We start from the raw sequence: 27,063 nt of genomic DNA, 5'->3' as shown, positions 1-27,063 counted from the left end.
GAGACTGCGTCCTCGGCCGCTGCAAGCACCCGTGGCGGTCAGAGCCGTGCAACACCAGCCACAAGCATGGCTGGGGCCACCGGTTCCCCTGCCGCATCCTTCTCCAGAAGCTCAAGTTCTCCACAGGTGGAGGACTCTGCAACCTCTTCCCACCTGACGGCTAATTATTCCGGGACAGAAAGCTCAGCGGGACCCAGCACCTCAGCCACAACACTGGTCGGCTTTTCAAGTACGGGAACAGGAAAGCTGGAATTAACTTCTTCTACCACGACAGCGTCTGTCATATCATCTGCACCCTCCGGCACCATGGCCTCCTCCAGCTCAGAAACGGAGCCTCAGCTGACCACCACAGAGCACGTTACTTCAGAAACATCTCCAGGGGTCTCAGGGACAAATGTCTTCTCCACAACCCACATTGCTGACAACCGCTCCGAAGCAACAGTGGAAACAGAGAGCCCCCCTTTCACTCGGTCTGCAGGCCCAGCATCCAGTGCCTCAGTCATGGCTTCATCCAGCCCATCTTCAGAAAGCGGGCAGACCTCTCCTAGCCGAGTGCAGGACACCTCCGTGGAATCCACTTCAGGCGCCACACCTCACGTCACCTCTCCCGTAACACCAACTGGGACACCTGCTGCATCGTTGAGGACCACCACTACGAATGCAGCCAGCCCGGCTGAAGAGACCCCGTCCATGGCCGCTGCAAGCACCCTTGGCGGCCAGAGCCGTGAAACACCAGCCACAAGCTTGGCTGGGGCCACCGGTTCCCCTGCCGCATCCTTCTCCAGAAGCTCAAGTTCTCCACAGGTGGAGGACTCTGCAACCTCTTCCCACCTGACGGCTAATTATTCCGGGACAGAAAGCTCAGCGGGACCCAGCAGCTCTGCCACAACACCGGTCGGCTTTTTAAGAACGGGAACAGGAAAGCTGGAATTCACTTCTTCTTCCACGACAGCGTCTGTCATATCATCTGCACCCTCCGGCACCATGGCATCTTCCAGCTCTGAAGCGGTGCCTCAGCTGACCACCACAGAGCACGTTAGTTCAGAAACATCTCCAGGGGTCTCAGGGACAAATGTCTTCTCCACAACCCACATTGCTGACAACCGCTCCGAAGCAACAGTGACAACAGAGAGTCCCCCTTCCACTCGGTCTGCAGGCCCAGCATCCAGTGACTCCGTCATGGCTTCATCCAGCCCGTCTTCAGAAAGCGGGCAGACCTCTCCTAGCCGAGTGCAGGACACCTCCGTTGAATCCAGTTCAGGCGCCACACCTCACGTCACCTCTCCCGTAACACCAACGGGGACACCTGCTGCATCGTTGAGGCCCACCACTACGAATGCAGCCAGCCCGACTGAAGAGACCGCGTCCTCGGCCGCTGCAAGCACCCTTGGCGGCCAGAGCCGTGCAACACCAGCCACAAGCATGGCTGTGGCCACCGGTTCCCCTGCCGCATCCTTCTCCAGAAGCTCAAGTTCTCCACAAGTGGAGGACTCTGCAACCTCTTCCCACCTGACGGCTAATTATTCCAGGACAGAAAGCGCAGCGGGATCCAGCACCTCAGCCACAACACCGGTTGGCTTTTCAAGTACGGGAACAGGAAAGCTGGAATTAACTTCTTATTCCACTACAGCGTCTGTCATATCATCTGCACCCTCGGGCACCATGGCATCCTCCAGCTCAGAAACTGAGCCTCAGCTGACCAACACAGAGCACGTTACTTCAGAAACATCTCCAGGGGTCTCAGGGACAAATGTCTTCTCCACAACCCACATTGCTGACAACCGCTCCGAAGCAACAGTGGAAACAGAGAGCCCCCCTTCCACTCGGTCTGCAGGCCCAGCATCCAGTGCCTCCGTCATAGCTTCATCCAGCCCGTCTTCAGAAAGCGGGCAGACCTCTCCTAGCCGAGTGCAGGACACCTCCGTGGAATCCAGTTCAGGCGCCACACCTCACGTCACCTCTCCCGTAACACCAACGGGGACACCTGCTGCATCATTGATGACCACCACTACGAATGCAGCCAGCCCGACTGAAGAGACCGCTTCCTCGGCCGCTGCAAGCACCCTTGGCGGTCAGAGCCGTGCAACACCAGCCACAAGCATGGCTGGGGCCACCGGTTCCCCTGCCGCATCCTTCTCCAGAAGCTCAAGTTCTCCACAGGTGGAGGACTCTGCAACCTCTTCCCACCTGACGGCTAATTATTCCGGGACAGAAAGCTCAGCGGGACCCAGCACCTCAGCCACAACACCGGTCGGCTTTTCAAGTACGGGAACAGGAAAGCTGGAATTAACTTCTTCTACCACGACAGCGTCTGTCATATCATCTGCACCCTCGGGCACCCTGGCATCCTCCAGCTCAGAAACGGAGCCTCAGCTGACCAACACAGAGCACGTTACTTCAGAAACATCTCCAGGGGTCTCAGGGACAAATGTCTTCTCCACAACCCACATTGCTGACAACCGCTCCGAAGCAACAGTGGAAACAGAGAGCCCCCCTTCCACTCGGTCTGCAGGCCCAGCATCCAGTGCCTCCGTCATAGCTTCATCCAGCCCGTCTTCAGAAAGCGGGCAGACCTCTCCTAGCCGAGTGCAGGACACCTCCGTGGAATCCAGTTCAGGCGCCACACCTCACGTCACCTCTCCCGTAACACCAACGGGGACACCTGCTGCATCGTTGATGACCACCACTACGAATGCAGCCAGCCCGACTGAAGAGACCGCTTCCTCGGCCGCTGCAAGCACCCTTGGCGGTCAGAGCCGTTCAACACCAGCCACAAGCATGGCTGGGGCCACCGGTTCCCCTGCCGCATCCTTCTCCAGAAGCTCAAGTTCTCCACAGGTGGAGGACTCTGCAACCTCTTCCCACCTGACGGCTAATTATTCCGGGACAGAAAGCTCAGCGGGACCCAGCACCTCAGCCACAACACCGGTCGGCTTTTCAAGTACGGGAACAGGAAAGCTGGAATTAACTTCTTCTACCACGACAGCGTCTGTCATATCATCTGCACCCTCCGGCACCATGGCATCTTCCAGCTCTGAAGCGGTGCCTCAGCAGACCACCACAGAGCACGTTACTTCAGAAACATCTCCAGGGGTCTCAGGGACAAATGTCTTCTCCACAACCCACATTGCTGACAACCGCTCCGAAGCAACAGTGGAAACAGAGAGCCCCCCTTCCACTCGGTCTGCAGGCCCAGCATCCAGTGCCTCCGTCATGGCTTCATCCAGCCCGTCTTCAGAAAGCGGGCAGACCTCTCCTAGCCGAGTGCAGGACACCTCCGTGGAATCCACTTCAGGCGCCACACCTCACGTCACCTCTCCCGTAACACCAACGGGGACACCTCCTGCATCGTTGATGACCACCACTACGAATGCAGCCAGCCCGACTGAAGAGACTGCGTCCTCGGCCGCTGCAAGCACCCGTGGCGGTCAGAGCCGTGCAACACCAGCCACAAGCATGGCTGGGGCCACCGGTTCCCCTGCCGCATCCTTCTCCAGAAGCTCAAGTTCTCCACAGGTGGAGGACTCTGCAACCTCTTCCCACCTGACGGCTAATTATTCCGGGACAGAAAGCTCAGCGGGACCCAGCACCTCAGCCACAACACTGGTCGGCTTTTCAAGTACGGGAACAGGAAAGCTGGAATTAACTTCTTCTACCACGACAGCGTCTGTCATATCATCTGCACCCTCCGGCACCATGGCCTCCTCCAGCTCAGAAACGGAGCCTCAGCTGACCACCACAGAGCACGTTACTTCAGAAACATCTCCAGGGGTCTCAGGGACAAATGTCTTCTCCACAACCCACATTGCTGACAACCGCTCCGAAGCAACAGTGGAAACAGAGAGCCCCCCTTCCACTCGGTCTGCAGGCCCAGCATCCAGTGCCTCCGTCATAGCTTCATCCAGCCCGTCTTCAGAAAGCGGGCAGACCTCTCCTAGCCGAGTGCAGGACACCTCCGTGGAATCCAGTTCAGGCGCCACACCTCACGTCACCTCTCCTGTAACACCAACGGGGACACCTGCTGCATCGTTGAGGACCACCACTACGAATGCAGCCAGCCCGACTGAAGAGACCGCGTCCTCGGCCGCTGCAAGCACCCGTGGCGGTCAGAGCCGTGCAACACCAGCCACAAGCATGGCTGGGGCCACCGGTTCCCCTGCCGCATCCTTCTCCAGAAGCTCAAGTTCTCCACAGGTGGAGGACTCTGCAACCTCTTCCCACCTGACGGCTAATTATTCCGGGACAGAAAGCTCAGCGGGACCCAGCACCTCAGCCACAACACCGGTCGGCTTTTCAAGTACGGGAACAGGAAAGCTGGAATTAACTTCTTCTACCACGACAGCGTCTGTCATATCATCTGCACCCTCCGGCACCATGGCATCCTCCAGCTCTGAAGCGGTGCCTCAGCTGACCACCACAGAGCACGTTACTTCAGAAACATCTCCAGTCGTCTCTCGGACAAATGTCTTCTCCAGGACAACCCACATTGCTGACAACCGCTCCGAAGCAGCAGTAGCAACAGAGAGCCCACATCCCACTCGGTCTGCAGGCCCAGCATCCAGTGCCTCCGTCATAGCTTCATCCAGCCCGTCTTCAGAAAGCGGGCAGACCTCTCCTAGCCGAGTGCAGGACACCTCCGTGGAATCCAGTTCAGGCGCCACACCTCACGTCACCTCTCCCGTAACACCAACGGGGACACCTGCTGCATCGTTGATGACCACCACTACGAATGCAGCCAGCCCGACTGAAGAGACCGCTTCCTCGGCCGCTGCAAGCACCCTTGGCGGTCAGAGCCGTGCAACACCAGCCACAAGCATGGCTGGGGCCACCGGTTCCCCTGCCGCATCCTTCTCCAGAAGCTCAAGTTCTCCACAGGTGGAGGACTCTGCAACCTCTTCCCACCTGACGGCTAATTATTCCGGGACAGAAAGCTCAGCGGGACCCAGCACCTCAGCCACAACACCGGTCGGCTTTTCAAGTACGGGAACAGGAAAGCTGGAATTAACTTCTTCTACCACGACAGCGTCTGTCATATCATCTGCACCCTCCGGCACCATGGCATCTTCCAGCTCTGAAGCGGTGCCTCAGCAGACCACCACAGAGCACGTTACTTCAGAAACATCTCCAGGGGTCTCAGGGACAAATGTCTTCTCCACAACCCACATTGCTGACAACCGCTCCGAAGCAACAGTGGAAACAGAGAGCCCCCCTTCCACTCGGTCTGCAGGCCCAGCATCCAGTGCCTCCGTCATGGCTTCATCCAGCCCGTCTTCAGAAAGCGGGCAGACCTCTCCTAGCCGAGTGCAGGACACCTCCGTGGAATCCACTTCAGGCGCCACACCTCACGTCACCTCTCCCGTAACACCAACGGGGACACCTCCTGCATCGTTGATGACCACCACTACGAATGCAGCCAGCCCGACTGAAGAGACTGTGTCCTCGGCCGCTGCAAGCACCCGTGGCGGTCAGAGCCGTGCAACACCAGCCACAAGCATGGCTGGGGCCACCGGTTCCCCTGCCGCATCCTTCTCCAGAAGCTCAAGTTCTCCACAGGTGGAGGACTCTGCAACCTCTTCCCACCTGACGGCTAATTATTCCGGGACAGAAAGCTCAGCGGGACCCAGCACCTCAGCCACAACACTGGTCGGCTTTTCAAGTACGGGAACAGGAAAGCTGGAATTAACTTCTTCTACCACGACAGCGTCTGTCATATCATCTGCACCCTCCGGCACCATGGCCTCCTCCAGCTCAGAAACGGAGCCTCAGCTGACCACCACAGAGCACGTTACTTCAGAAACATCTCCAGGGGTCTCAGGGACAAATGTCTTCTCCACAACCCACATTGCTGACAACCGCTCCGAAGCAACAGTGGAAACAGAGAGCCCCCCTTCCACTCGGTCTGCAGGCCCAGCATCCAGTGCCTCAGTTATGGCTTCATCCAGCCCATCTTCAGAAAGCGGGCAGACCTCTCCTAGCCGAGTGCAGGACACCTCCGTGGAATCCACTTCAGGCGCCACACCTCACGTCACCTCTCCCGTAACACCAACTGGGACACCTGCTGCATCGTTGAGGACCACCACTACGAATGCAGCCAGCCCGGCTGAAGAGACCGCGTCCATGGCCGCTGCAAGCACCCTTGGCGGCCAGAGCCGTGAAACACCAGCCACAAGCATGGCTGGGGCCACCGGTTCCCCTGCCGCATCCTTCTCCAGAAGCTCAAGTTCTCCACAGGTGGAGGACTCTGCAACCTCTTCCCACCTGACGGCTAATTATTCCGGGACAGAAAGCTCAGCGGGACCCAGCAGCTCTGCCACAACACCGGTCGGCTTTTTAAGAACGGGAACAGGAAAGCTGGAATTCACTTCTTCTTCCACGACAGCGTCTGTCATATCATCTGGAACCTCCGGCACCATGGCATCTTCCAGCTCTGAAGCGGTGCCTCAGCTGACCACCACAGAGCACGTTAGTTCAGAAACATCTCCAGGGGTCTCAGGGACAAATGTCTTCTCCACAACCCACATTGCTGACAACCGCTCCGAAGCAACAGTGACAACAGAGAGTCCCCCTTCCACTCGGTCTGCAGGCCCAGCATCCAGTGACTCCGTCATGGCTTCATCCAGCCCGTCTTCAGAAAGCGGGCAGACCTCTCCTAGCCGAGTGCAGGACACCTCCGTTGAATCCAGTTCAGGCGCCACACCTCACGTCACCTCTCCCGTAACACCAACGGGGACACCTGCTGCATCGTTGAGGCCCACCACTACGAATGCAGCCAGCCCGACTGAAGAGACCGCGTCCTCGGCCGCTGCAAGCACCCTTGGCGGCCAGAGCCGTGCAACACCAGCCACAAGCATGGCTGTGGCCACCGGTTCCCCTGCCGCATCCTTCTCCAGAAGCTCAAGTTCTCCACAAGTGGAGGACTCTGCAACCTCTTCCCACCTGACGGCTAATTATTCCAGGACAGAAAGCGCAGCGGGATCCAGCAACTCAGCCACAACACCGGTTGGCTTTTCAAGTACGGGAACAGGAAAGCTGGAATTAACTTCTTATTCCACTACAGCGTCTGTCATATCATCTGCACCCTCGGGCACCATGGCATCCTCCAGCTCAGAAACTGAGCCTCAGCTGACCAACACAGAGCACGTTACTTCAGAAACATCTCCAGGGGTCTCAGGGACAAATGTCTTCTCCACAACCCACATTGCTGACAACCGCTCCGAAGCAACAGTGGAAACAGAGAGCCCCCCTTCCACTCGGTCTGCAGGCCCAGCATCCAGTGCCTCCGTCATAGCTTCATCCAGCCCGTCTTCAGAAAGCGGGCAGACCTCTCCTAGCCGAGTGCAGGACACCTCCGTGGAATCCAGTTCAGGCGCCACACCTCACGTCACCTCTCCCGTAACACCAACGGGGACACCTGCTGCATCGTTGATGACCACCACTACGAATGCAGCCAGCCCGACTGAAGAGACCGCTTCCTCGGCCGCTGCAAGCACCCTTGGCGGTCAGAGCCGTGCAACACCAGCCACAAGCATGGCTGGGGCCACCGGTTCCCCTGCCGCATCCTTCTCCAGAAGCTCAAGTTCTCCACAGGTGGAGGACTCTGCAACCTCTTCCCACCTGACGGCTAATTATTCCGGGACAGAAAGCTCAGCGGGACCCAGCACCTCAGCCACAACACCGGTCGGCTTTTCAAGTACGGGAACAGGAAAGCTGGAATTAACTTCTTCTACCACGACAGCGTCTGTCATATCATCTGCACCCTCCGGCACCATGGCATCTTCCAGCTCTGAAGCGGTGCCTCAGCAGACCACCACAGAGCACGTTACTTCAGAAACATCTCCAGGGGTCTCAGGGACAAATGTCTTCTCCACAACCCACATTGCTGACAACCGCTCCGAAGCAACAGTGGAAACAGAGAGCCCCCCTTCCACTCGGTCTGCAGGCCCAGCATCCAGTGCCTCCGTCATGGCTTCATCCAGCCCGTCTTCAGAAAGCGGGCAGACCTCTCCTAGCCGAGTGCAGGACACCTCCGTGGAATCCACTTCAGGCGCCACACCTCACGTCACCTCTCCCGTAACACCAACGGGGACACCTCCTGCATCGTTGATGACCACCACTACGAATGCAGCCAGCCCGACTGAAGAGACTGCGTCCTCGGCCGCTGCAAGCACCCGTGGCGGTCAGAGCCGTGCAACACCAGCCACAAGCATGGCTGGGGCCACCGGTTCCCCTGCCGCATCCTTCTCCAGAAGCTCAAGTTCTCCACAGGTGGAGGACTCTGCAACCTCTTCCCACCTGACGGCTAATTATTCCGGGACAGAAAGCTCAGCGGGACCCAGCACCTCAGCCACAACACTGGTCGGCTTTTCAAGTACGGGAACAGGAAAGCTGGAATTAACTTCTTCTACCACGACAGCGTCTGTCATATCATCTGCACCCTCCGGCACCATGGCCTCCTCCAGCTCAGAAACGGAGCCTCAGCTGACCACCACAGAGCACGTTACTTCAGAAACTTCTCCAGGGGTCTCAGGGACAAATGTCTTCTCCACAACCCACATTGCTGACAACCGCTCCGAAGCAACAGTGGAAACAGAGAGCCCCCCTTCCACTCGGTCTGCAGGCCCAGCATCCAGTGCCTCCGTCATAGCTTCATCCAGCCCGTCTTCAGAAAGCGGGCAGACCTCTCCTAGCCGAGTGCAGGACACCTCCGTGGAATCCAGTTCAGGCGCCACACCTCACGTCACCTCTCCTGTAACACCAACGGGGACACCTGCTGCATCGTTGATGACCACCACTACGAATGCAGCCAGCCCGACTGAAGAGACCGCGTCCTCGGCCGCTGCAAGCACCCGTGGCGGTCAGAGCCGTGCAACACCAGCCACAAGCATGGCTGGGGCCACCGGTTCCCCTGCCGCATCCTTCTCCAGAAGCTCAAGTTCTCCACAGGTGGAGGACTCTGCAACCTCTTCCCACCTGACGGCTAATTATTCCGGGACAGAAAGCTCAGCGGGACCCAGCACCTCAGCCACAACACCGGTCGGCTTTTCAAGTACGGGAACAGGAAAGCTGGAATTAACTTCTTCTTCCACGACAGCGTCTGTCATATCATCTGCACCCTCCGGCACCATGGCATCCTCCAGCTCTGAAGCGGTGCCTCAGCTGACCACCACAGAGCACGTTACTTCAGAAACATCTCCAGTCGTCTCTCGGACAAATGTATTCTCCAGGACAACCCACATTGCTGACAACAGCTCCGAAGCAGCAGTAGCAACAGAGAGCCCACATCCCACTCGGTCTGCTGGCCTGGCTTCCAGTGCCTCCGTTACGGCTTCATCCAGTACTTCTTTGAAAAGCACTCAGACCTCTTCTACATCCTCTTCACATATTATTATTAATGCTTCTCTCACACAAAGTACAGTAGTTTACAGAACCTTGGCCCGAACATCTCTAAGTGTCTTTTCAGTTACAACCCACAAGCCAGAGGTATTCTCTTCTGTGAAAACACCCCACCCAGTACCCTCTACCAAAATGCCTGAAGAATGCTGTGAGTGTTTTAGATTTCTTTATATTTGATTTTTTAAAAACTGTTTATCACATTTGTACCACCACCATTTCCCCCCAAATTATATTTTAATTTACAGTTCCATTTAATTTCTTGTCTTTTTCTTAATTTCCACAATCAGAATATGTATCTTTTTTCATTTTTTATTTTACAGAAATATCACTCTTGTTTTCTCCCCCCAGCCCTTATATGGGTCAGACTGCACCATCCTCAGGGAGGCTGAATTTCTTATCTTGCATGTTTAATCTCTTTATTTGTATATGCTGTGGAATAAAAGATCCTTGGAACAAAATTTTAAATTCATTGATGAATGCTTCCTGATCATGGAATGCTTACTTACTTTCGTAGGTAGATGGTAGAAAAATAGTGAAGGAGGGAATGTAATGTAATGGAATAGTCTACATGGCTCGATTGTGATACTGTGATATAGTTCCCCAGAATCTCTTTATATTCCCCCCCCCCCTTTTTCTGGTTTCTGCTGTTTCTGGAAGGCTTATTAAAGCTAGAATTTACCATTTATTCACTGAATTTACTTTTATGAAGTGAGTGTGAGAATTCAACCATAGCAGAAACTCAGCAAAATAACATATTCCCCCCATAACAATCTTGAACTTTTTGTGAATATTTCCAGAGTTGTTGAAATGCACCTTTGACATCAGATGTGTGTTTTTGTTTTTGTTTTGTTTAGCTGTGGATGCTTTCTACATTCAACTTCAAAAAGTAACAAGCCAAGTGATACAATTCCACTGGTTTCTTCAGAGTGTGAGAAGGGATAGCCCTTATACTGTGTCTCTCATGGCAGATAACACAGTTATAAATAAAACAGTCACAGATGACACCAGGATGATATTTGAAAACCTTTCTCCGGGTGATTTGTATACAGTTACTGTGGAGGTGTGGAGTTGCAGTAAGAATTTCAGTTCCTCTGTGATGGTTCGGACAGGTATTATCTCAATTATCCATCTACATTTGCTTTATTGTAGTAATGTATACAGTACCAGCGACGGGATGAGCTCCTGTTGTTCGGTCCCTGCTCCTGCCAACCTAGCAGTTTGAAAGCATGTCAAAGTGCAAGTAGATAAATAGGTACCACTACAGCGGGAAGGTAAACGGAGTTTCTGTGCGCTGCTCTGTTTTCGGCAGAAGCGGCTTAGTCATGCTGGCCACATGAACTGGAAGCTGTACGCCAGCTCCCTCGGCCAATAAAGCGAGATGAGTGCCACAACCCCAGAGTCGGTCATGACTGGACCTAATGGTCAGGGGTCCCTTTACCTTTATACAGTACCAGACAGTATTCTGATAAATTTTGCTCAGCGCTAGCCTTCATTCAAACAGTGTCCCGAAAGGAAAACCCAAAATATGAATAGGGAATTAATCTTCAGCCATTTGTGAATTTCCCTTTTCTGTCTTTTTGGTGCATTAGGTGGGTTAGCTCATGTAATGGGACAACCCAGGATATCTCTCATTGCTCACTGCTTTCTTCATGGGAATCCCTGACATCCCAATGTTGCACACAGCTTTGTCTGGCAAGAAGACTGAGCCTGGCGAGCTAGTTGATGGCTTGTTTGGCTGCTGTGTGAAGCAGTCCAATGCACATACAGATGCATCATGAGATGGACTCATAACTGGCTGTGGATTTCCCCCTGTGAGGAGGAATCTTGTGCATGTATATCAGTATTTTTGATTCTTTTATTTACATTTTTCCTCCAAGAAGCTTAGGGAGACATATAGGGTAGGGGTTTGAACACTGGTCTCCCAGGTCCTAGTCCAACACTCTAAGTACTACACCACCCTGGGTCTCACAGTGGACTACTTCATATGGCCAACAGGGGGCTGGGGAGGATGTCCAATGATATATTCACTTTGGTCTGACGTTTTCCATTTAAGTTTTCTATTGGCAAAATCCTTGCTATATGTGGATGTCCATGTACTTTTCTATTATTATGATTAGTAGTAGTAGTATATTGTTATTGTTATTAAAATTTATATACCACCCTTCATCCAAAGTTCATAGGACAGTTCACGACATAAAAATATAAAATGAAAACATAAAATACATAACAAAGCAAAAACAACAGTCCCCTTCCACAATTACTGTATATCCCTGTAGTATGGGGATTAATGACAGGACAAGAAAAGAGGATTTTGCAAGCCTTCACAGTCACCAAGAGAGTCATACTTTGAGCCTGGAAGGATAAACACTCACCATCTATTATGAAATGCTCTGTGGAGCTTACCCCCTTGCTACATTTGAATATGCTTCTTATCAAATTCATGTGAATATCTGGACATTTGGATGGCACACATTGATTTCTATGTTTAAATTAAGATGGATGCATTAATGGTTATTGTATTTTAATGTTCTTTCTTAATTAAATGTGTTATAAGAATCAGTTTTAAAAATCCTATGGAGTTTTATGGATAAGGCTTACTCCTAGGTAAGTGAAATAGGGCTGCAGCCTTAAGAATTAATGTCCTAATACCTTCTGGACAGGCATTTGGCTTTCCTGGCATATGGAATCTTTTAAAAAGTTATTTTATATGCAATTTCTGTCCTTTTTTTGGTGCTTTAAATTTATTTATATTTTTGTATTTTAATACCTGTTGTAGGCAGCCTTGAACATTTTGTTGGGAAGGTGGGATATAAATATTTTAAATAAGTAAGTAAACAGACAAATAATAAATCCTATGCATGTTTATTTGGACATAAGATCCACTATGTTCAGTGGGATTTGCTCTCAAGTAAATGTGCATTTTCAGTCTAAATGAAAAAAGATAGTTTCTTTCATTTGTTTCACATTGTCCTTAAGGACCTCAGAACTAATGAATCTTAGTTTATCTATTTGGAAGAACAGCAGCAGCAGCAGCAACAACAACAGCATAAGTATTCTACTATAAATGTTACCTATACTATTAACTAACTGGTTCTCTTATTCCTCATAGAAGCCACAGCCTATCGTGGAACAGCCAGGATTACAAATAAGAATTACATACCTCAGTTCAGCAACACATCAAGTACTGAGTTTCAGGAGCTTCGAAAAAATATCACCGAAGAGGTATCATCTGCAGCATTTTTAAAAATGAAAAGTAATTAGTTAAAAGCACTGAGCATAACCCAAGTCAAGCATTTTTAAAGCCCCATTGATTTCAGTGAAACTGACCTAAGAATGAGCTTGATGGTTCTTTAGAATCCAATGGGACTTAAAAGATTCACATTTCCCTCGACCAGGGTTTGTGCAGGCCAGATGGCGAATTTAGGCCCCATTTCAATCATTGTTACCAACACCTTCTCCTTTGCCTCTACCAGAGGACTCAGGGTAGGCCCCCTCAAAATCGCAGGCCCTCTGTTCTGGCCTGGGCAGGAGTATGTCCATATTTTCAGTGCTCTCTTACTGATCCTCAGCAGAGTAATGTTAAGTCCCCCTTTCCATGGCACAGCTATGACTATGTGCTTCCCCGAGTCAAAGACTGACAGATTGGGCAGACTTGATTTCTTTCAGCCATTTCCCACCACACCCTTGCAATTGCATGGAATGCAAACTGGGCCCTGCTATCCTCGCCTCTTCCACCCACATGCAGAGTTGGGGTGAGCTTGCACATATTCAGCTGGCACCCCCTTACATAAGTTATCTCCAGCAGGGCTGGCAGGGACAGCATTAACAGACATGGCTCCACCCCCCTCCACATGATTACCATTTCATGGAAGAGAATGCTTGAAAGAAGGTGGTACTTTCTGTCAGCTTCCCAACCTTCTGTCAATCACAATCCTGAGGTACTTCTAGCAGTATAACAGACCCAGGGAATTCACCACACCCTTCTTAACTGGTTTGGCAGTCTTCCCTTTCTAGAAGATCTCTCCCCTACTGACTGAAATGAGACCCAAACAGACTGTATCCTCACAGCTTCTGCCTCTCCTTGCTCAAACTCAGCCCTCCAGTTAACTGCTGTCTGAATATTCTCACAAGACACAAAGCACTGTCTTTCTATCTTAAGCTCAGAGACTCCCTTCTCTTGCTGTAGATAATTTCCTCAGAGTGGATGTTATACACACAGAACCAACTCTCCTCTCTCTCTCTCTCTCTCTCTCTCTCTCTCTCTCTCTCTCTCTCTCTCTCTCTCTCTCTCTCTCTCTCTCTCCTGTTCTCTCTATCGCCACACTCTCTTAGAAACGGCTCCTTTTATTTTCCCTCCCAAAGTACTGTCTCTGCCCACTTCTGGCTCACTGTCTTGGTAGCCAGTCAGAGAGAGGCTCCAGAACTCTGGTGGAGTTCTGAGGTACTGCATCACCAGACTCTGGTCTAGCTCAGCTGTCTGTCACAGCTGTCAATAATAGTTTGTGGCTTTTGGAGGTTGGCTTGATTTTGTAATGTTATAATATTTGTTATTTATGGTTATTGTTTTCAATTTTTGGATGTGTAGAAAGCTACCTAGATGCCATATGGTATTAGATGGCTAACAAAGCAATTAATTTATTTTTATTACTACTACTACTACTACTACTACTAATAATAGTACAGTGGTACCTCTAGTTGCAGACACGATCTGTTCTGGGGTGTTGTTCGCACCCCGAAAAGTCCGCAACTAGAGTGGCACTTCTGCAAAAGTGCAGAGTGTGATAAAGTGCTTCTGCACATGTGCGAAGCGCGCAGAACGCTTCTGCATGCGCACACACAGCGAAACCCAGAAGTATACACTTCCGGGTTTGCCACATTCCTGAGCCAAAAACGCAACACAAGGTATGACTGTAATAACAACAACTACATAATGTCTAATCAGAAGTAAGGCCCAGGAAACTTGATTTTTTGTTTGCTGCCTGAGACAAGGAAGCCTCAGACAACAGGAAAGAAAAATACGCTTGGGAGGAATCTAGTGGGCTGTGAGAGATATGGTATGGGACTCGGGAGAACAAAAGTCAGCAGCTCCTTAGATTCAAGGATGTTGCACCAAGTTGGAGCATCCAGCAGAATTTGGATAATTTTTCAAAAAGTCTAAAACCAAGACAGAGTGGTAAAGAACTTGCAAATTTTAGGCCTGTGTTGAACCTTCGCCCTTCAGACAATGTTGGCATACAGCCCCCATCACCCCTTACCAATGGCCATGCCGTCTGGGGATGATGGAAATTGAAGTCCAACAAACTCCAGGGGCCCACCTATGCAATCCATTTTCCAATGTGAGGCCGGAAAGAATGCTTTTATTTTCTATTCTTTGGTACAAACCTGCCTAAGGCCAGACTTTTGGCTGTTGACAGTCTGAGATCCAACATTTATCGGAAGAAATGATAAACAAATTATTCTGAATATTATGCAACGCAAAGAAAATAATCTCAAACCTGCCACTTTTACAGATAAGAAACAACTTGCCGCCTTCGTTGAGAGCATTAGTAGATTCTGGGAAAATGCGTATAACAATAACTGAGATTAGAAACGGCAGTGTGATTGTGACCTTCATCATCGAAATGGTTCCAGATAGAAATGTAACACACAATGAGGTTGAACGGGCTGTAATCGAAGCCTTAAACAAAAGCAGGCATCTGGATGTAGACCTCACTCGGACTTCCATAGAAGGTATGGTCTTTCTATTATATGATAGGAACATAGGAAGCTTCCTCATATAAAGTCAGAATATTGGTTCACCTTGCTCTGTAGTATCCATACTGACCGACAGGGGCTGTCTAGGGTTCAGACGGGAGCCTATTCCAGGGAGATACCAGGGACTAAACCTGGGACTGTCTAAACGCAAAATGTGTGCTGCCTATCCCCACTTAGCCCTAGCTCTTCAGTCAGTTTATGTTTGATTCAGCCAGTGCAAATGTGCCAAGTCTGCATTGCCCTTCCTGGCCTGCTTCACAATTAATCTGTGCTCATACAGTGGACAAGACGTGCTTATTTGAACATTTATATTTTCCAGAAGCAACTGGGGGACCTGTAGCCCTGCAGATGGTCCTAGCTCCCATAAGCCCTAGCAAGTGACAGGCATTAAAAGATCCATTTGGTGGCATAGTTCTGTGTGTGTAAATAAATTACGGATTATATTGTATGCCAATGAAAGTGCTTTCTCTTTAAAAAGGACAGCATGCGTATAAGCGCTTGTCGTGCCTTTTATGTTGCTCTTTGTGCATTAATTTTGTTGCTCTTTCATTGAAATTTGTGATAGTAATCCCTGCCTGTCAGCCGGAAAACAATGGCTGTTCTGAATTTGCCTACTGCATCCCCCAAAGCACAACTTATTCATGCGAATGTAAGCCAGGATTTTTGGACCTGAGTCCCCAGGTGCCAGGAAGACAATGCAAAGGTAAGAACGGGGGTTTCTTCAGAGGGCCTGCTTATTCAGCATTCATCCTGCTTTGCTTGCCCAAAGATTACACAATGGCTAGGCTATATCCAATCTATACTGTATGAGGATTCATTCTGATTTGTTTATGGCACAGCTGTATGCTAATGAACATCCATCCTAATTTGTTTGCAGGGTGTTTATATGTCCCCCATTCAACCTTCATTCATCCTATACTTTTCAATGCATCTCCCTGTCACTTTCCAAACTGGAAAAAGTCCAGATTTTTTTTAAAAGTGGATTTGTTGCCCTAGGGGTACAGGGTGCTTTAATTCATTTTAAATGTGTAAACCTGAAGTTTCAGTATGTGCTTGAATCCCTCCTACAAAATACCCACTGTCTGGAGGTGTTTTTTTTATAAAAAAATGACAAAGAGGAAAGAAAGTGACGCTGATCTGCCTTGATTCAATAGTGAAGAGATGAAAAGAAGTGCAATTTTATTGTTATTGGGTTGAAGATGGAACTAAAGTTTGTCTAGCATATAGTTTTATTGTGGGCTGGTAGGCTCATTGGGCTGTTAAACTTCATCTGCGGATAGTCTGCATGTGTGCAAACTATAAAGATTTCAGTGAGAATTGCCTCTAAATACCAATAAACCATCCTGTGTTTTAATCTGTAAAAGCGCTGATTCCCAACCCACTTGTTCTGCAGACATAGGAAAGAGAGCTTTTCCATAAACAAGTGCTTTGAAGGTCTCCAGTGAAGAGGAAACCAAAGTCTCATTGTGTCCCAACTGCAGAGGGAAATGTGTCTTTTACAGTCAGGCCCATCTAAAGATAGGGAAGGGTTTCAAGAGTTTTGAAAGTTTCCCCTGGAGGATTACGACTACTCTTCCGCATGTATAGAACATGAAATTCCTTATTTGCTTCAACACTAGAATTTATTCCTATAGCAGAATATTGCAATTGTTTCTTACCCCATCCCTCTTCCAGATATAAATGAATGCAAGGAAAATAACACCTGTTCCAAGTTGGCTGTGTGTGAGAACACTATTGGCAGCTATAAATGTCAATGTTATCCAGGCATAATGGATCTGAATACAAGTAATCCTGGAATAGAGTGTCAAGGTAAGTAAATATGACCTTCCCATGATATGATAATTAAAATTATAAAGCTGTATGGCTAATTAAATGATTAAGGTTTAAGCTTCACCGCTTTGTCATGGGATGCACATGTGCACATCTCACTGCTGTCAGGATTCCCTTTTTTCGAAAGCCCTTCTATTCCTGTTTTTAGCACAATGCAGGCTAAATTTCTCCAGCTGCAGTGGTTCATTCAAGGCACATTAGAGTTACATGAAGTGTAATGGAGCGCACGACGAGTTTGTTCTGCAACAGGTTCAGTAGGCAGAGCCATGACTTTATTTAAAGCTAGTTCAAGGAAGGTCTGTTTGATAGAAAAATCACCCCTGGTGTTGACCTTCATAATGCCAGATGAATCATAGGAGGTAGTTTCAAAAGCATACTCCCTGGCTAATTTGATCCAGATTCTAGCACTGTTTCTGAATTACTAAGCACTACTTGTATTTCTGTGAGTTGGTGCCAAGAGGCTATAGCCCCCACTTCACATGTTGCTCAGCCAAAAGGGGTTTCCTGGGTTGAAGTGGCTGGGGGACTATGCTGCTGCCCCTATCCCATAAGTCCTCTGAATCTGGATGTCTCAAACGGGAAACCTATGCATGTAAAGGTTGACAAGTTTAGGCTTTCCTTCTGCAGATGTCCTCACTTAATGTGTGGACATTGGCATAGGGAAGCCATACAATGCCAGAGGGAGGGCAATCCCTGGTGTCTCTTCAATTAGTAGAGCTGATATTGCATGTACTATGTGAGGGTGGCTATATAGGATTCTTTACATCGGTACAAACTACTGTCAATGTGGGTTTGGTCTAGTGTGCTAAAAGCATATTCCTGTGACCAGTGATGCTTAGGGCAACTGCACATGGATTTCCAGTGACTGCCATGTGTCAGATGTACATATGGATCACCCCTAAATTGCTATTTCCAGAAATGGGTGTATTTGGGACTGGAATTAGGATATGCAACAAGCCTTTTGGTATTATTCTTCGAAATCAGGCAGGGAGTACAACTTTCATGAGCTGCATTTCATATTTTGAAGTTTATATTTCAGTTATAGAAATGGCAGTTCAGCAAGAGGAGGAATCTTATCTTTTACATGTCTACTGATTAATTTGGTTTTGTGCTTCTTTTATAGACCCCATCTTGTGTCTGAACACGCCTGATATTTGCTTGCAATCCACTGTGTGTCTTTCCTTACAACATGACATCTGTTCAGGTATGTTGTAAATATGTATTATGAATTTTTTTAGCCACTGTAAGATTAGATAGCCTAAATACATAACTGCAAATGATGTTTTGTAGAGCAGGAATGGGAAACCTGTGAACCTCTAGATCAGGCATCCCCAAACTGCGGCCCTCCAGATGTTTTGGCCTACAACTCCCATGATCCCTAGCTAACAGGACCAGTGGTCAGGGAAGATGGTAATTGTAGTCCAAAACATCTGGAGGGCCGAAGTTTGGGGATGCCTGCTCTAGATGCCATTGGACACCAACTCCCATCAGCCCCTGCCAGCATGGCCAATGGTCAGGGAGGCTGGCAGCGGGTTCCTGAATAAGTTGGGTGCTCTTCTGACAGTTCTACAATGATGTGTTTTTTTCCTTAGCAAGTTTAAGACCATGTTTCTTTGGGCACATCAACATCTTTTAGCACATGAGCAAAAATAAAATGTTTATTTATAATTGTTAAGCATATAAACAAACAGCTCACTTTTCAGTCCTTTTAGCTGGTTCACAACCACCATTAAAATAATCCAATAAAAGCATAAGAATGTAACCTGGAGTTGCATATCCAGTCGTAATAGATCTAGACTAGAAGGCTGTTCACGCTGACCTAATAAGCAAGCAAGCAAGCAAGCAAGCAAGCAAGCAAGCAAGCAAGCAAGCAAGCAAGCAATAAGCAAGTCAAACGATGGCTTACTGTCAGTATTGAGGGGTTCTCATAGACATGATTGTAGCTCCTGCACTCCCCTGATCCTGCTGATTCTGCCCCAACACAGTTTGGCATAGTATTACATCCAAACCTGGGGTTGTAGTTTGTCTTGTTCCAGACAGGCATGAGCTGTAACCAATGAAACATGCAAAACTAGTTCAGAGCTGATTGAGGTGTTCATTATGTTGCATTTCTTTTTCAGGCAAACAATCATTTGCTTGCAGAATTTTATTCAAAAACCAGATTTTTACACCTGACCTTTATAATCCAGGAAGTGAGATCTATAAGAATATGTCTAACAAAATCAGAACAACGGTGAGTTCTTTAACATTATCCCTTGTTGCAGTCATTATCTTTTGAAGAAGCATCCTCAACACAATGTGCAAATCTATTTCAAACCAGTATACACAACAGCAGCAGTAATAGAATGTGCCCCCTATCTGAGATTATCAGATTGGGAATATTTAAAATCATAGCCTAAAAGCATAACGAACAACGTGCTGCAATATTTAGAACTTTTAGGGCAAGGCCGTCTTAAGCGTATCTGGCGCCCTGGCTCCATGGTGCAAAGATCCCTTCGGCACCCCCCCACCCCGTTTCCCGGTGTGGCTGTCAGGTGGGCGCAGCGCGGCTGCCGCGGGCACAGCAGCGCGGCGCCCCCTGGTGGCCTGGCGCATTGCGCCACCCAGCCTTGCCTTAGAGCCGGCCCTGCTTTTGGGGGTCAGTAAAAAGCACCATAGAATAAAAGTCTCAAACTAGAAAAGCCATGGTAATAATTAAAAAATGGGTGTCTATGCCTTTATGCTTCTTGCCCAAGGGTACCCCACAAACAATTAGGCTATTAGAAACTCTGTTCAGTAGTAACTCAATATAGATTTGTTCTTGTATATGTAGGTAATATATACCTGCATATATACATATATGCAGGAGTGCAGTAGGAAACTGACTACAGCCCCATAGCCACCATTTCTCATCTGACTTTGATTAGCAGACCTTGGTACAGTATGGCAAAGAACTGCTGTCACATACGAGTTCTTACATATGAAACTTTCAGCTATTTATTGCACAACATTTTGGAAATGTTAAATACATTTTGTTTAGACCAATCTCATGGTCTCTTTTATTTGTTCTTTTAAAAGTGAAAAGAGTTAAAGTTTGTGGGAGTAGTGATGGTGCCTTGCCCGTTTCTTACATATTGACAGTTTGGAACAAATATAAATGTTTTCAGATTTCTAAAGGAATGATAATGAAGCTCGGAGACGACAACTTTAATATCGAAATGGTGGGATACCAAGCTGGAAGTGTGGATGCATATTTTGCATTTCTCCTGCATGGACAACAGTGGATTGGAACAAAATTTTTTACAGATTATTTAACAGAAGTAGTAACAAAAATGCTTGATAACGAGACTGCTGTAACTGTCAAAGGTAATCTTGTTGTTCATGGCACTACAAATATCTCTTGATGTAGTCAAAATTGTCCATCGTGACAAGTTCCATCATGACTTTCCTCCCAAAGGACTGGGTACTCCCTTGTCGAGGCCTCCTTCAGATCAGTTCAGCAGCAAGGAGGCAAACCTTTTCCTGTTTAAAATATTATTTGGGAAGCGTGACTGAGGTTTGGAGGACACATACTACAAAACATATCTTACCGGGGGCTAGTTTGCCCTATGCTTTCAGTGGTGAAGGGGCAATCCCAAGGATCCTTTAAGTTGTGAAAAGGGAGTCCATCTCACCACAGAAAGGAACCTTTGTCTCCTTTCATGGGTGTCTTCCAAGGTCAATTCTACCCGAGCTTTCCACAGCAGAGCGGGAGTCCTCCTTGCCACAGAGTGAATCTTCAGCGGGGCTGTAACCAGAACTGGAGGATACACTCCCTTGTGTCCCCTGAACCTAGTTCCTTTCCATCCTTTTAGTACAAAGAGGAATCTACCCTCTGTTTCCAAATGGATTGTTTGTGGTGTGGCTGTGTTAGGCTCCAAACAGGGCATAAATAACTGCCTCTTAAGCCCTAACTAAAGGGAAGACTCTAGAACTGCCCAGCTCCAGTTGGCCAACAGGTTATATGTGCAGATATTTGCTGGCAGCCTGAAGGGGCATAGAGGAAGCACAGCTGTCATCCTCACCTGGTTTGGGGAGTGATTGAGGAAAAGTGGAATATTGCTTCACTCTCAGGTTGCCTGCATGCATCACTCCTGCTTTACCAACAGAAAGAGTGGTCTTTGCATTGTTTGCTACTACACAACCTGCTGTTTCTAAGAAGCAATGAAAAATCCAGGGACTGTAGCTTTCCATGGCTACTTGGATTTTAGTCCATCATTCTCATATGTACTTTCATTCTTTCTCTATTAGCAGTGAGTCCAGTCATGTGAAGGATCCATCCTTTGTTCAGGGAGATTAGGCAAGAAATAATATCCCAGTTTTTTTGTACTGCTTCTGATGTCTGGGCATTGTCTTGCATGCAAATTCAAAATCACAAGGTATGCAGCAAGTGGGTTTCCCTCCCCCTTCGGGTAGGATGTCCAGTGGAAGCCAAAGTAAATGTTCAGACCTTTCGAAACCTCAGTACATAAGACAGATTCAGACTTGCACAGGTGTTTACCTAGATAACAGACTGATGACGTTAGAATTCCTCATGCAAAACCAGCTTTGGTCATTTGCCACATTATGCTGTGCATGTAATTAACAAATGTGGTCCTTCTTTTTCTGTGCTAACTAGGAGGTGAATGGGAGGGAAGAAAACCCCAAGAGGGGATTTTAACCCCTTTGACCCTGCTGCAATCCTGATTCTGATCAAGCCATCCTACCAGGGCAAACAGTAGGCACAGGAATGGGGCAAAAATCTAGACCAGGACTGTAGCAAGAGCAGCCACCTGCTATTTAGCAAAGAAAATACTGGCAACAGTGGATAATTGCATGCTCACTGTAACACGAAGGACGTGTTGGCGGGGAGGGACAGTGTGTCAGTTGCACTGGAAAAAGTAATGCAAAACAACCCAAACCTCCCTCCTCACCATCCCAGGTCATGGGAGCAATGCCATTTGCTGGGTCCAGGGGCAGGTCTGCAGTGGCACATCTCCTTACCATCCTCTGCTGGTTACATGTAGCTTACCAGTAGTTTGGCTGTTTCGTGGCAAATTAATTTCCAGAGACTTCAAGAATCCACCAACTTAGAAAAACCACCCCCAAACATAGGGCCTAAATGTTGTGCTATCTTTTCCATATTCATTGTGGCACATTCAATCTGATTGAAAGCTGGTTACTCTCTTGCCTATAAGTAGTTAAAAATATCTGCCTGCAGGCCTAATAAAATAAAGTAACACTTGAGGTGTCACGAGTAAAAAGTTAGCATTAACAAGGTCTAGTGCTCCCTGAGAAAATTTCCTACGATGCTGTGGAAAAAATAGCATCCAGTGACTTGTGCTAATTTGGGCCAACCCTACCATGAAGTAATGTGTGGCAGCCACCTATGACAGCTGACTTTCATGAAAGAGCAGCCAACTGTTATTTATTTATTATAGCTTCAAGGGAGAGGCACATGTAGGATTGAATGGCTCAAGTGCCAAAAGGACTTGACTGCCTTAGATTCCATACACCTTGACTTTTTGGCATTGGGGCACCGTTTGCTGTTTGGCCTCAGGCAGCAAAATGTCTTGGACCAGCTCTGCTAGTTTCAGCACTTCTGAAAGGTTGCAGTACTTTAAGCTAGGCTAATTTTTTGTTTCCACAATATACTTTCAGCAATTGCCACATCCCAGCAAGTGGAAGATCTGAAGCCAACGGAAGACATTTCAGCCTGGAAAACAGGAGTCATTGTCCTTGCAGTGCTTTTTAGCATTGCGTTGATATCTATTGTGCTGATGGTTGCAGTATGGCTTTATATGAAGAAAAAAACGGGCAAATATATTATCGAACCTCAAGGACCCATGGGGAAGTTTGCTTTTCAGAACTTGTGAGTGTCTCAGTTGCCTCCCAACTGTGGCATATTTTAACTCTGAAGTTTGCATTGTTGTTAGAAAACAAACTAACCAGAACAAAAGATGAATGCCAGTAGAATCTGAGTCTGAGTAGAACTTAGAACGGATGTGACTTAGTGGAATTCCCCTGTTTGTTCAAGGGAATAGGGCAAGATCTGAAGAAACAGAACTCAGCGTTGCATCAAAGGGACACTTCATCAGGACTAGAAATCTCAATGGGAACTTCAAGATAAAAGATATTGGATATTTTCAAGCATTTCACATTTTCAGACTCGGTTTACTTTTGCATTCAACTGAATCTTCGGGAAATGGTTTTGGACTCCAGACAGCCCAGAATGCCTTTCAGAGTCCCCCCCCCCCACACACAGTGATTGCATTGAAGAATTTGCCATATACTTTCCTTTCTTCTTTTTAGTTCTGCAAAGCAGGAGCAATTCTATTGTGACATGTTGGTGCAAAACCTTGCCATTGTAAACCAAACTTTAAGCATAAAGAAAAGTGCTTTTGATTCATATTCTATAGGACTATGCTGTGATTGCTTCTGTGAAAAATCTATGGACCCACACCCCATATTTGCTGGAAAATCATGTCATCCTTATGCTCAGCAGTGGGTTGCATGCATACCTTGCATGTGAAGGTTTTTCCAGACTGTCACTGTTTTCAGGTGGCGTTCAGTCACACACTGGCAAATTCGAATTGCACATTATAATTCATTGGGATGCCTTGCTCAACAAACTTGCTTCCCCCAAAGACTGGAAAGTGACAGGAAAATGCACTGTAGGCCAGTAGTCTTCAACTGGCGGGTCAGGAGCCACCAATGAGGCATGGCCTGATCAAAGGTGGGTTGCAAGAGGAGCACTACTGCCATGCAAATATATGGTAAAATATTAAGAAATAGGTCTGTAGATGCATGTTGGGGTTAAAAGTGAAACTTGGGTCTGAAAAGGTTGAAGATAGCCAACTCAAACAGATCAGAATGAATGCTCATTAAATAGCTGGCATAACCTAGCCTCCCCTACAATCAGGATGAATTCCCTTCTAGGACTGTTGGTAAATAATAATAATAATAATAATAATAATAATAATAATAATAATAATAATAATAATATATTATTATTTATACCCCGACCATCTGGCTGGGTTTCCCCAGCCACTCTTCCAACAGAAAAATGAAATAAAATAATCTATTAAACATTAAAAGCCTCCCTAAACAGAGCTGCCTTCAGATGTCTTCTAAAAATCTGGTAGCTGTTTTTCTCTTTGACATCTGATGGGAGGGCGTTCCACAGGGCGGGCGCCACTACCGAGAAGGCCCTCTGCCTGGTTCCCTGTAACTTGGCTTCTCGCAATGAGGGAACCGCCAGAAGGCCCTCGGTGCTGGACCTCAGTGTCTGGGCAGAACGATGGGGGTAGAGACGCTCCTTCAGGTATACTGGACCGAGGCTGTCAGTTTGGGCAGGATTGATCAGATGGAAGGGTATGGCTGGGCTCACCCACTGTGTGTGAGAGAATGTGCCAACTCAGTTCCCCTACCTGCAAAACAGGGCAGTCAGAGTGGGCAGCTCCAGCTATCAGCTTGATGAGTGCTTGCATGGCTCCAGCCCAGCAGAGGGGCACTAGGAGTGATGGATGTGGGCATTTCCATCTCATACGGCATCCTTTGTCACGCATGAACCCCAATCAGGAATAAATTGCCAACATCTCCATGGAAGCCTGTGCAGCTAATGGAACTTGAAAATAGGTAAGCAATACTCCCGATCTTCAAATAAACTTATTTATTCCACAATAAATGGAATTAGCACGGGCAAACAGGCAATATTAATATGCCTGCATTATTTTTAGGCAGTGCGCAAGCTGTGAAAGATACATTTTTAATCATTCGAACTCTTGAACATGGTTAAATTAGCTCAGCAAACACAGACTTGATTATTGCACACTGCATATGAAGATTAATAGTAATTTATATGGAGGCTGCTTTTTAATGGGATTAGAAAACAGATTGAAGTAAAATAAGCAATGTGCTGCTATATATGCTGCATCAGACTTGAATTTTTACAATAATATTTATTTTGAGCCTACCTGAGACACATTTCTTTTACATGTTCCTCAAAAAAAAAAAGTTTAGTAAATATAGACTTGCTTGAAACCCGCGTATTGAACATGGAGATTAAAATATACGGTAATGTTAATAGTAATGTCAATGCCTGTTGCTTGTTAGTGTTCTTTGAAACCAGACTGAGATTAAATTAAGCAAAATACCCTATTTTATTATATACCAGACTTGAATTTGTATAGTAATATTTATTTTAATGCTACTAGAGACGTATTTCTTTTCATGAAACTGTGGCAAATAAAAATATTATTTTTACTATAGTATGTTTTGTCAGGACTTAATTTTTGAGTGTGACTGTGTAAATGTACAAAGACCCATGATTTTACTATCCTACCTCTATGCCTGAAGTATAAAAAGTAGCCTTGTTACTTTTTATCAGGGTCTTTTTTTAGCAGGAACTTGGGGAAACTGAATTCCCTTACCACTTTTAAATTAAATTATTGGGGGTTTTTTTTGTCTGGTAATGAACAAAGTTGTGGCCATTTCTAATCCAGATCATTGTCTGCTTGAGTTTATTAATCACATCTTACATTTAGCCACTGCCCGTGTGTGTGTGTGTGTGTGTGTGTGTGTGTGTGTGTGTGTGTGTGTGTTTGACACTGCAACTGGGCTCTCAACAAACAACCCCCCTAAAAAATTATAGTGAGTTCCCCCACCTCCCCCCCCAGAAAAAAACACTGCTTTTTATCTACCTATGGCTTGATTCACATGACACAGGAAGCCAAACTATACATTGTTTTTATTCAGTTTGCTTAGTAAAGTGTTATCAGGACATTTTTCTCTGGATTCTGTCTGTGTTATTTAAGCTGTTATTTGATAACAGTAATAGGATTGGAAACCAGACATATTCAGGCATACAGCTATTTGGCCAATGGTGACTTATAGTAGCCACCGTCCTATATGGATCATACTCTGCGCTTGCAAGACTGCATTCATCATATCTTTTAATTTATTTTCATTATTTCAATTTGTATTCTGCATTTCCACATAAATGTGCCCTAGTGGCTCAGAACACAACAGCAATAAATTCAAATGCACTATTACAGTAGCGGTCTAAATACCGATTCATTTCAAAACATAACAGATGAACTACATATTTCATTTTGATAATATAGGCATTATAACATTTTAAATGCATTATAAAATAAATTCAATTTAAAACATGTAAATTTATAACAAAATAAAAAAATTCCTTCCAGTATCACCTTAGAGACCAACTAAGTTTGTCATTTGTATGAGCTTTCTGAAGAAGTGTGCATGCACATGAAAGCTCATACCAATGACAAACTTAGTTGGTCTCTAAGGTGATACTGGAAGGAATTTTTTAAATGTTGTTTCAACTACGTCAGACCAACACGGCTACCGACCTGTAATGTAAATTTATAACATTTGGTTAAAATATAATAACTTCACTCAGCACATACATTTGTATTCCTTATCCCACACTCTCTGTTTAGTGCTCATTTTTAAATGTTTTTTAAAAATTACATTTCGTTGTAATATTTTTAAACAGAGATAGCATTCCGATGTCATAGGTTCGACAGCAATAATGTGAGGTATTCGCCACTAGGTGTCTCTGTTTGCACTCCTTTTATAGACAACAACTCAATGCAGGTAAGCGGTTGAGTCATTAGAGACTTAGCGTGGCACACAGGCTTTGTTTGTCGCAACACACGAGGAAACTCTGGCAGGGAAAGGCAGAACCTGCTTTGCTCACCTAAAATTAATTCCTTGTGCCAATGCAAAGCTTATCTTACATGTAAAGCTAAAGAGGATTAGCAGGGATTTATTGCTATTTACAAAAGGTGTGCATTTAGATCCATTTTTAAAATAAAAAAACCCTGTTTTTGTAATGATACACCCAGCAACCCTATTTCCCATTTACAACCATTGTAAAAAAGCAGCGTTGTCCAACACGGTGCCCTCCAAGTGTTGGCGCACTACAACTCCCAGCAGCTTTAGCCATCGCGATGACTGGAAAAGGGTGAAGGGCCACCTATTTTGGCTACCCACATTGTAAAGCTGCGGGACAGTAGACCGGCCCACAGCTGAAAAAGGTTGCTGACCCCTGCTATGGAG

The 27,063-nt window shown here is 46.9% G+C and overlaps 1 protein-coding gene across 1 annotated transcript; it reads left to right on the top strand.

The window, feature by feature from the left end:
* The first annotated feature begins 8,998 nt into the window (after positions 1–8,998).
* On the top strand, positions 8,999–25,217 carry LOC118085272 (uncharacterized). The gene is made up of 10 exons (XM_035115745.2): positions 8,999–9,541; positions 10,248–10,502; positions 12,503–12,615; positions 14,904–15,123; positions 15,713–15,850; positions 16,822–16,956; positions 18,101–18,181; positions 19,098–19,210; positions 20,124–20,322; positions 22,636–25,217. Exons 1-10 carry the CDS (start codon positions 9,124–9,126, stop codon positions 22,848–22,850), a joined length of 1,887 nt encoding a protein of 628 aa, XP_034971636.2. The 5' UTR covers positions 8,999–9,123; the 3' UTR covers positions 22,851–25,217.
* Positions 25,218–27,063: the final 1,846 nt, after the last annotated feature.

Source organism: Zootoca vivipara, chromosome 4 (assembly GCF_963506605.1).
Source record: "Zootoca vivipara chromosome 4, rZooViv1.1, whole genome shotgun sequence".
Lineage (NCBI taxonomy): Eukaryota > Metazoa > Chordata > Lepidosauria > Squamata > Lacertidae > Zootoca > Zootoca vivipara.
Note: the sequence above shows the minus strand (reverse complement) of the source record. Positions and strands in the feature narration are given on the sequence as shown.

Coding starts and splice junctions, on each gene's coding strand:
- LOC118085272 (XM_035115745.2), top strand. CDS start 9,124: ATGGCATCCTCCAGCTCTGAAGCGGTGCCTCAGCTGACCACCACAGAG. Junction 12,616..14,903: donor GAAAAAATATCACCGAAGAG/GTATCATCTGCA, acceptor CCACTTTTACAG/ATAAGAAACAACTTGCCGCC. Junction 16,957..18,100: donor TCCTGGAATAGAGTGTCAAG/GTAAGTAAATAT, acceptor CTTCTTTTATAG/ACCCCATCTTGTGTCTGAAC.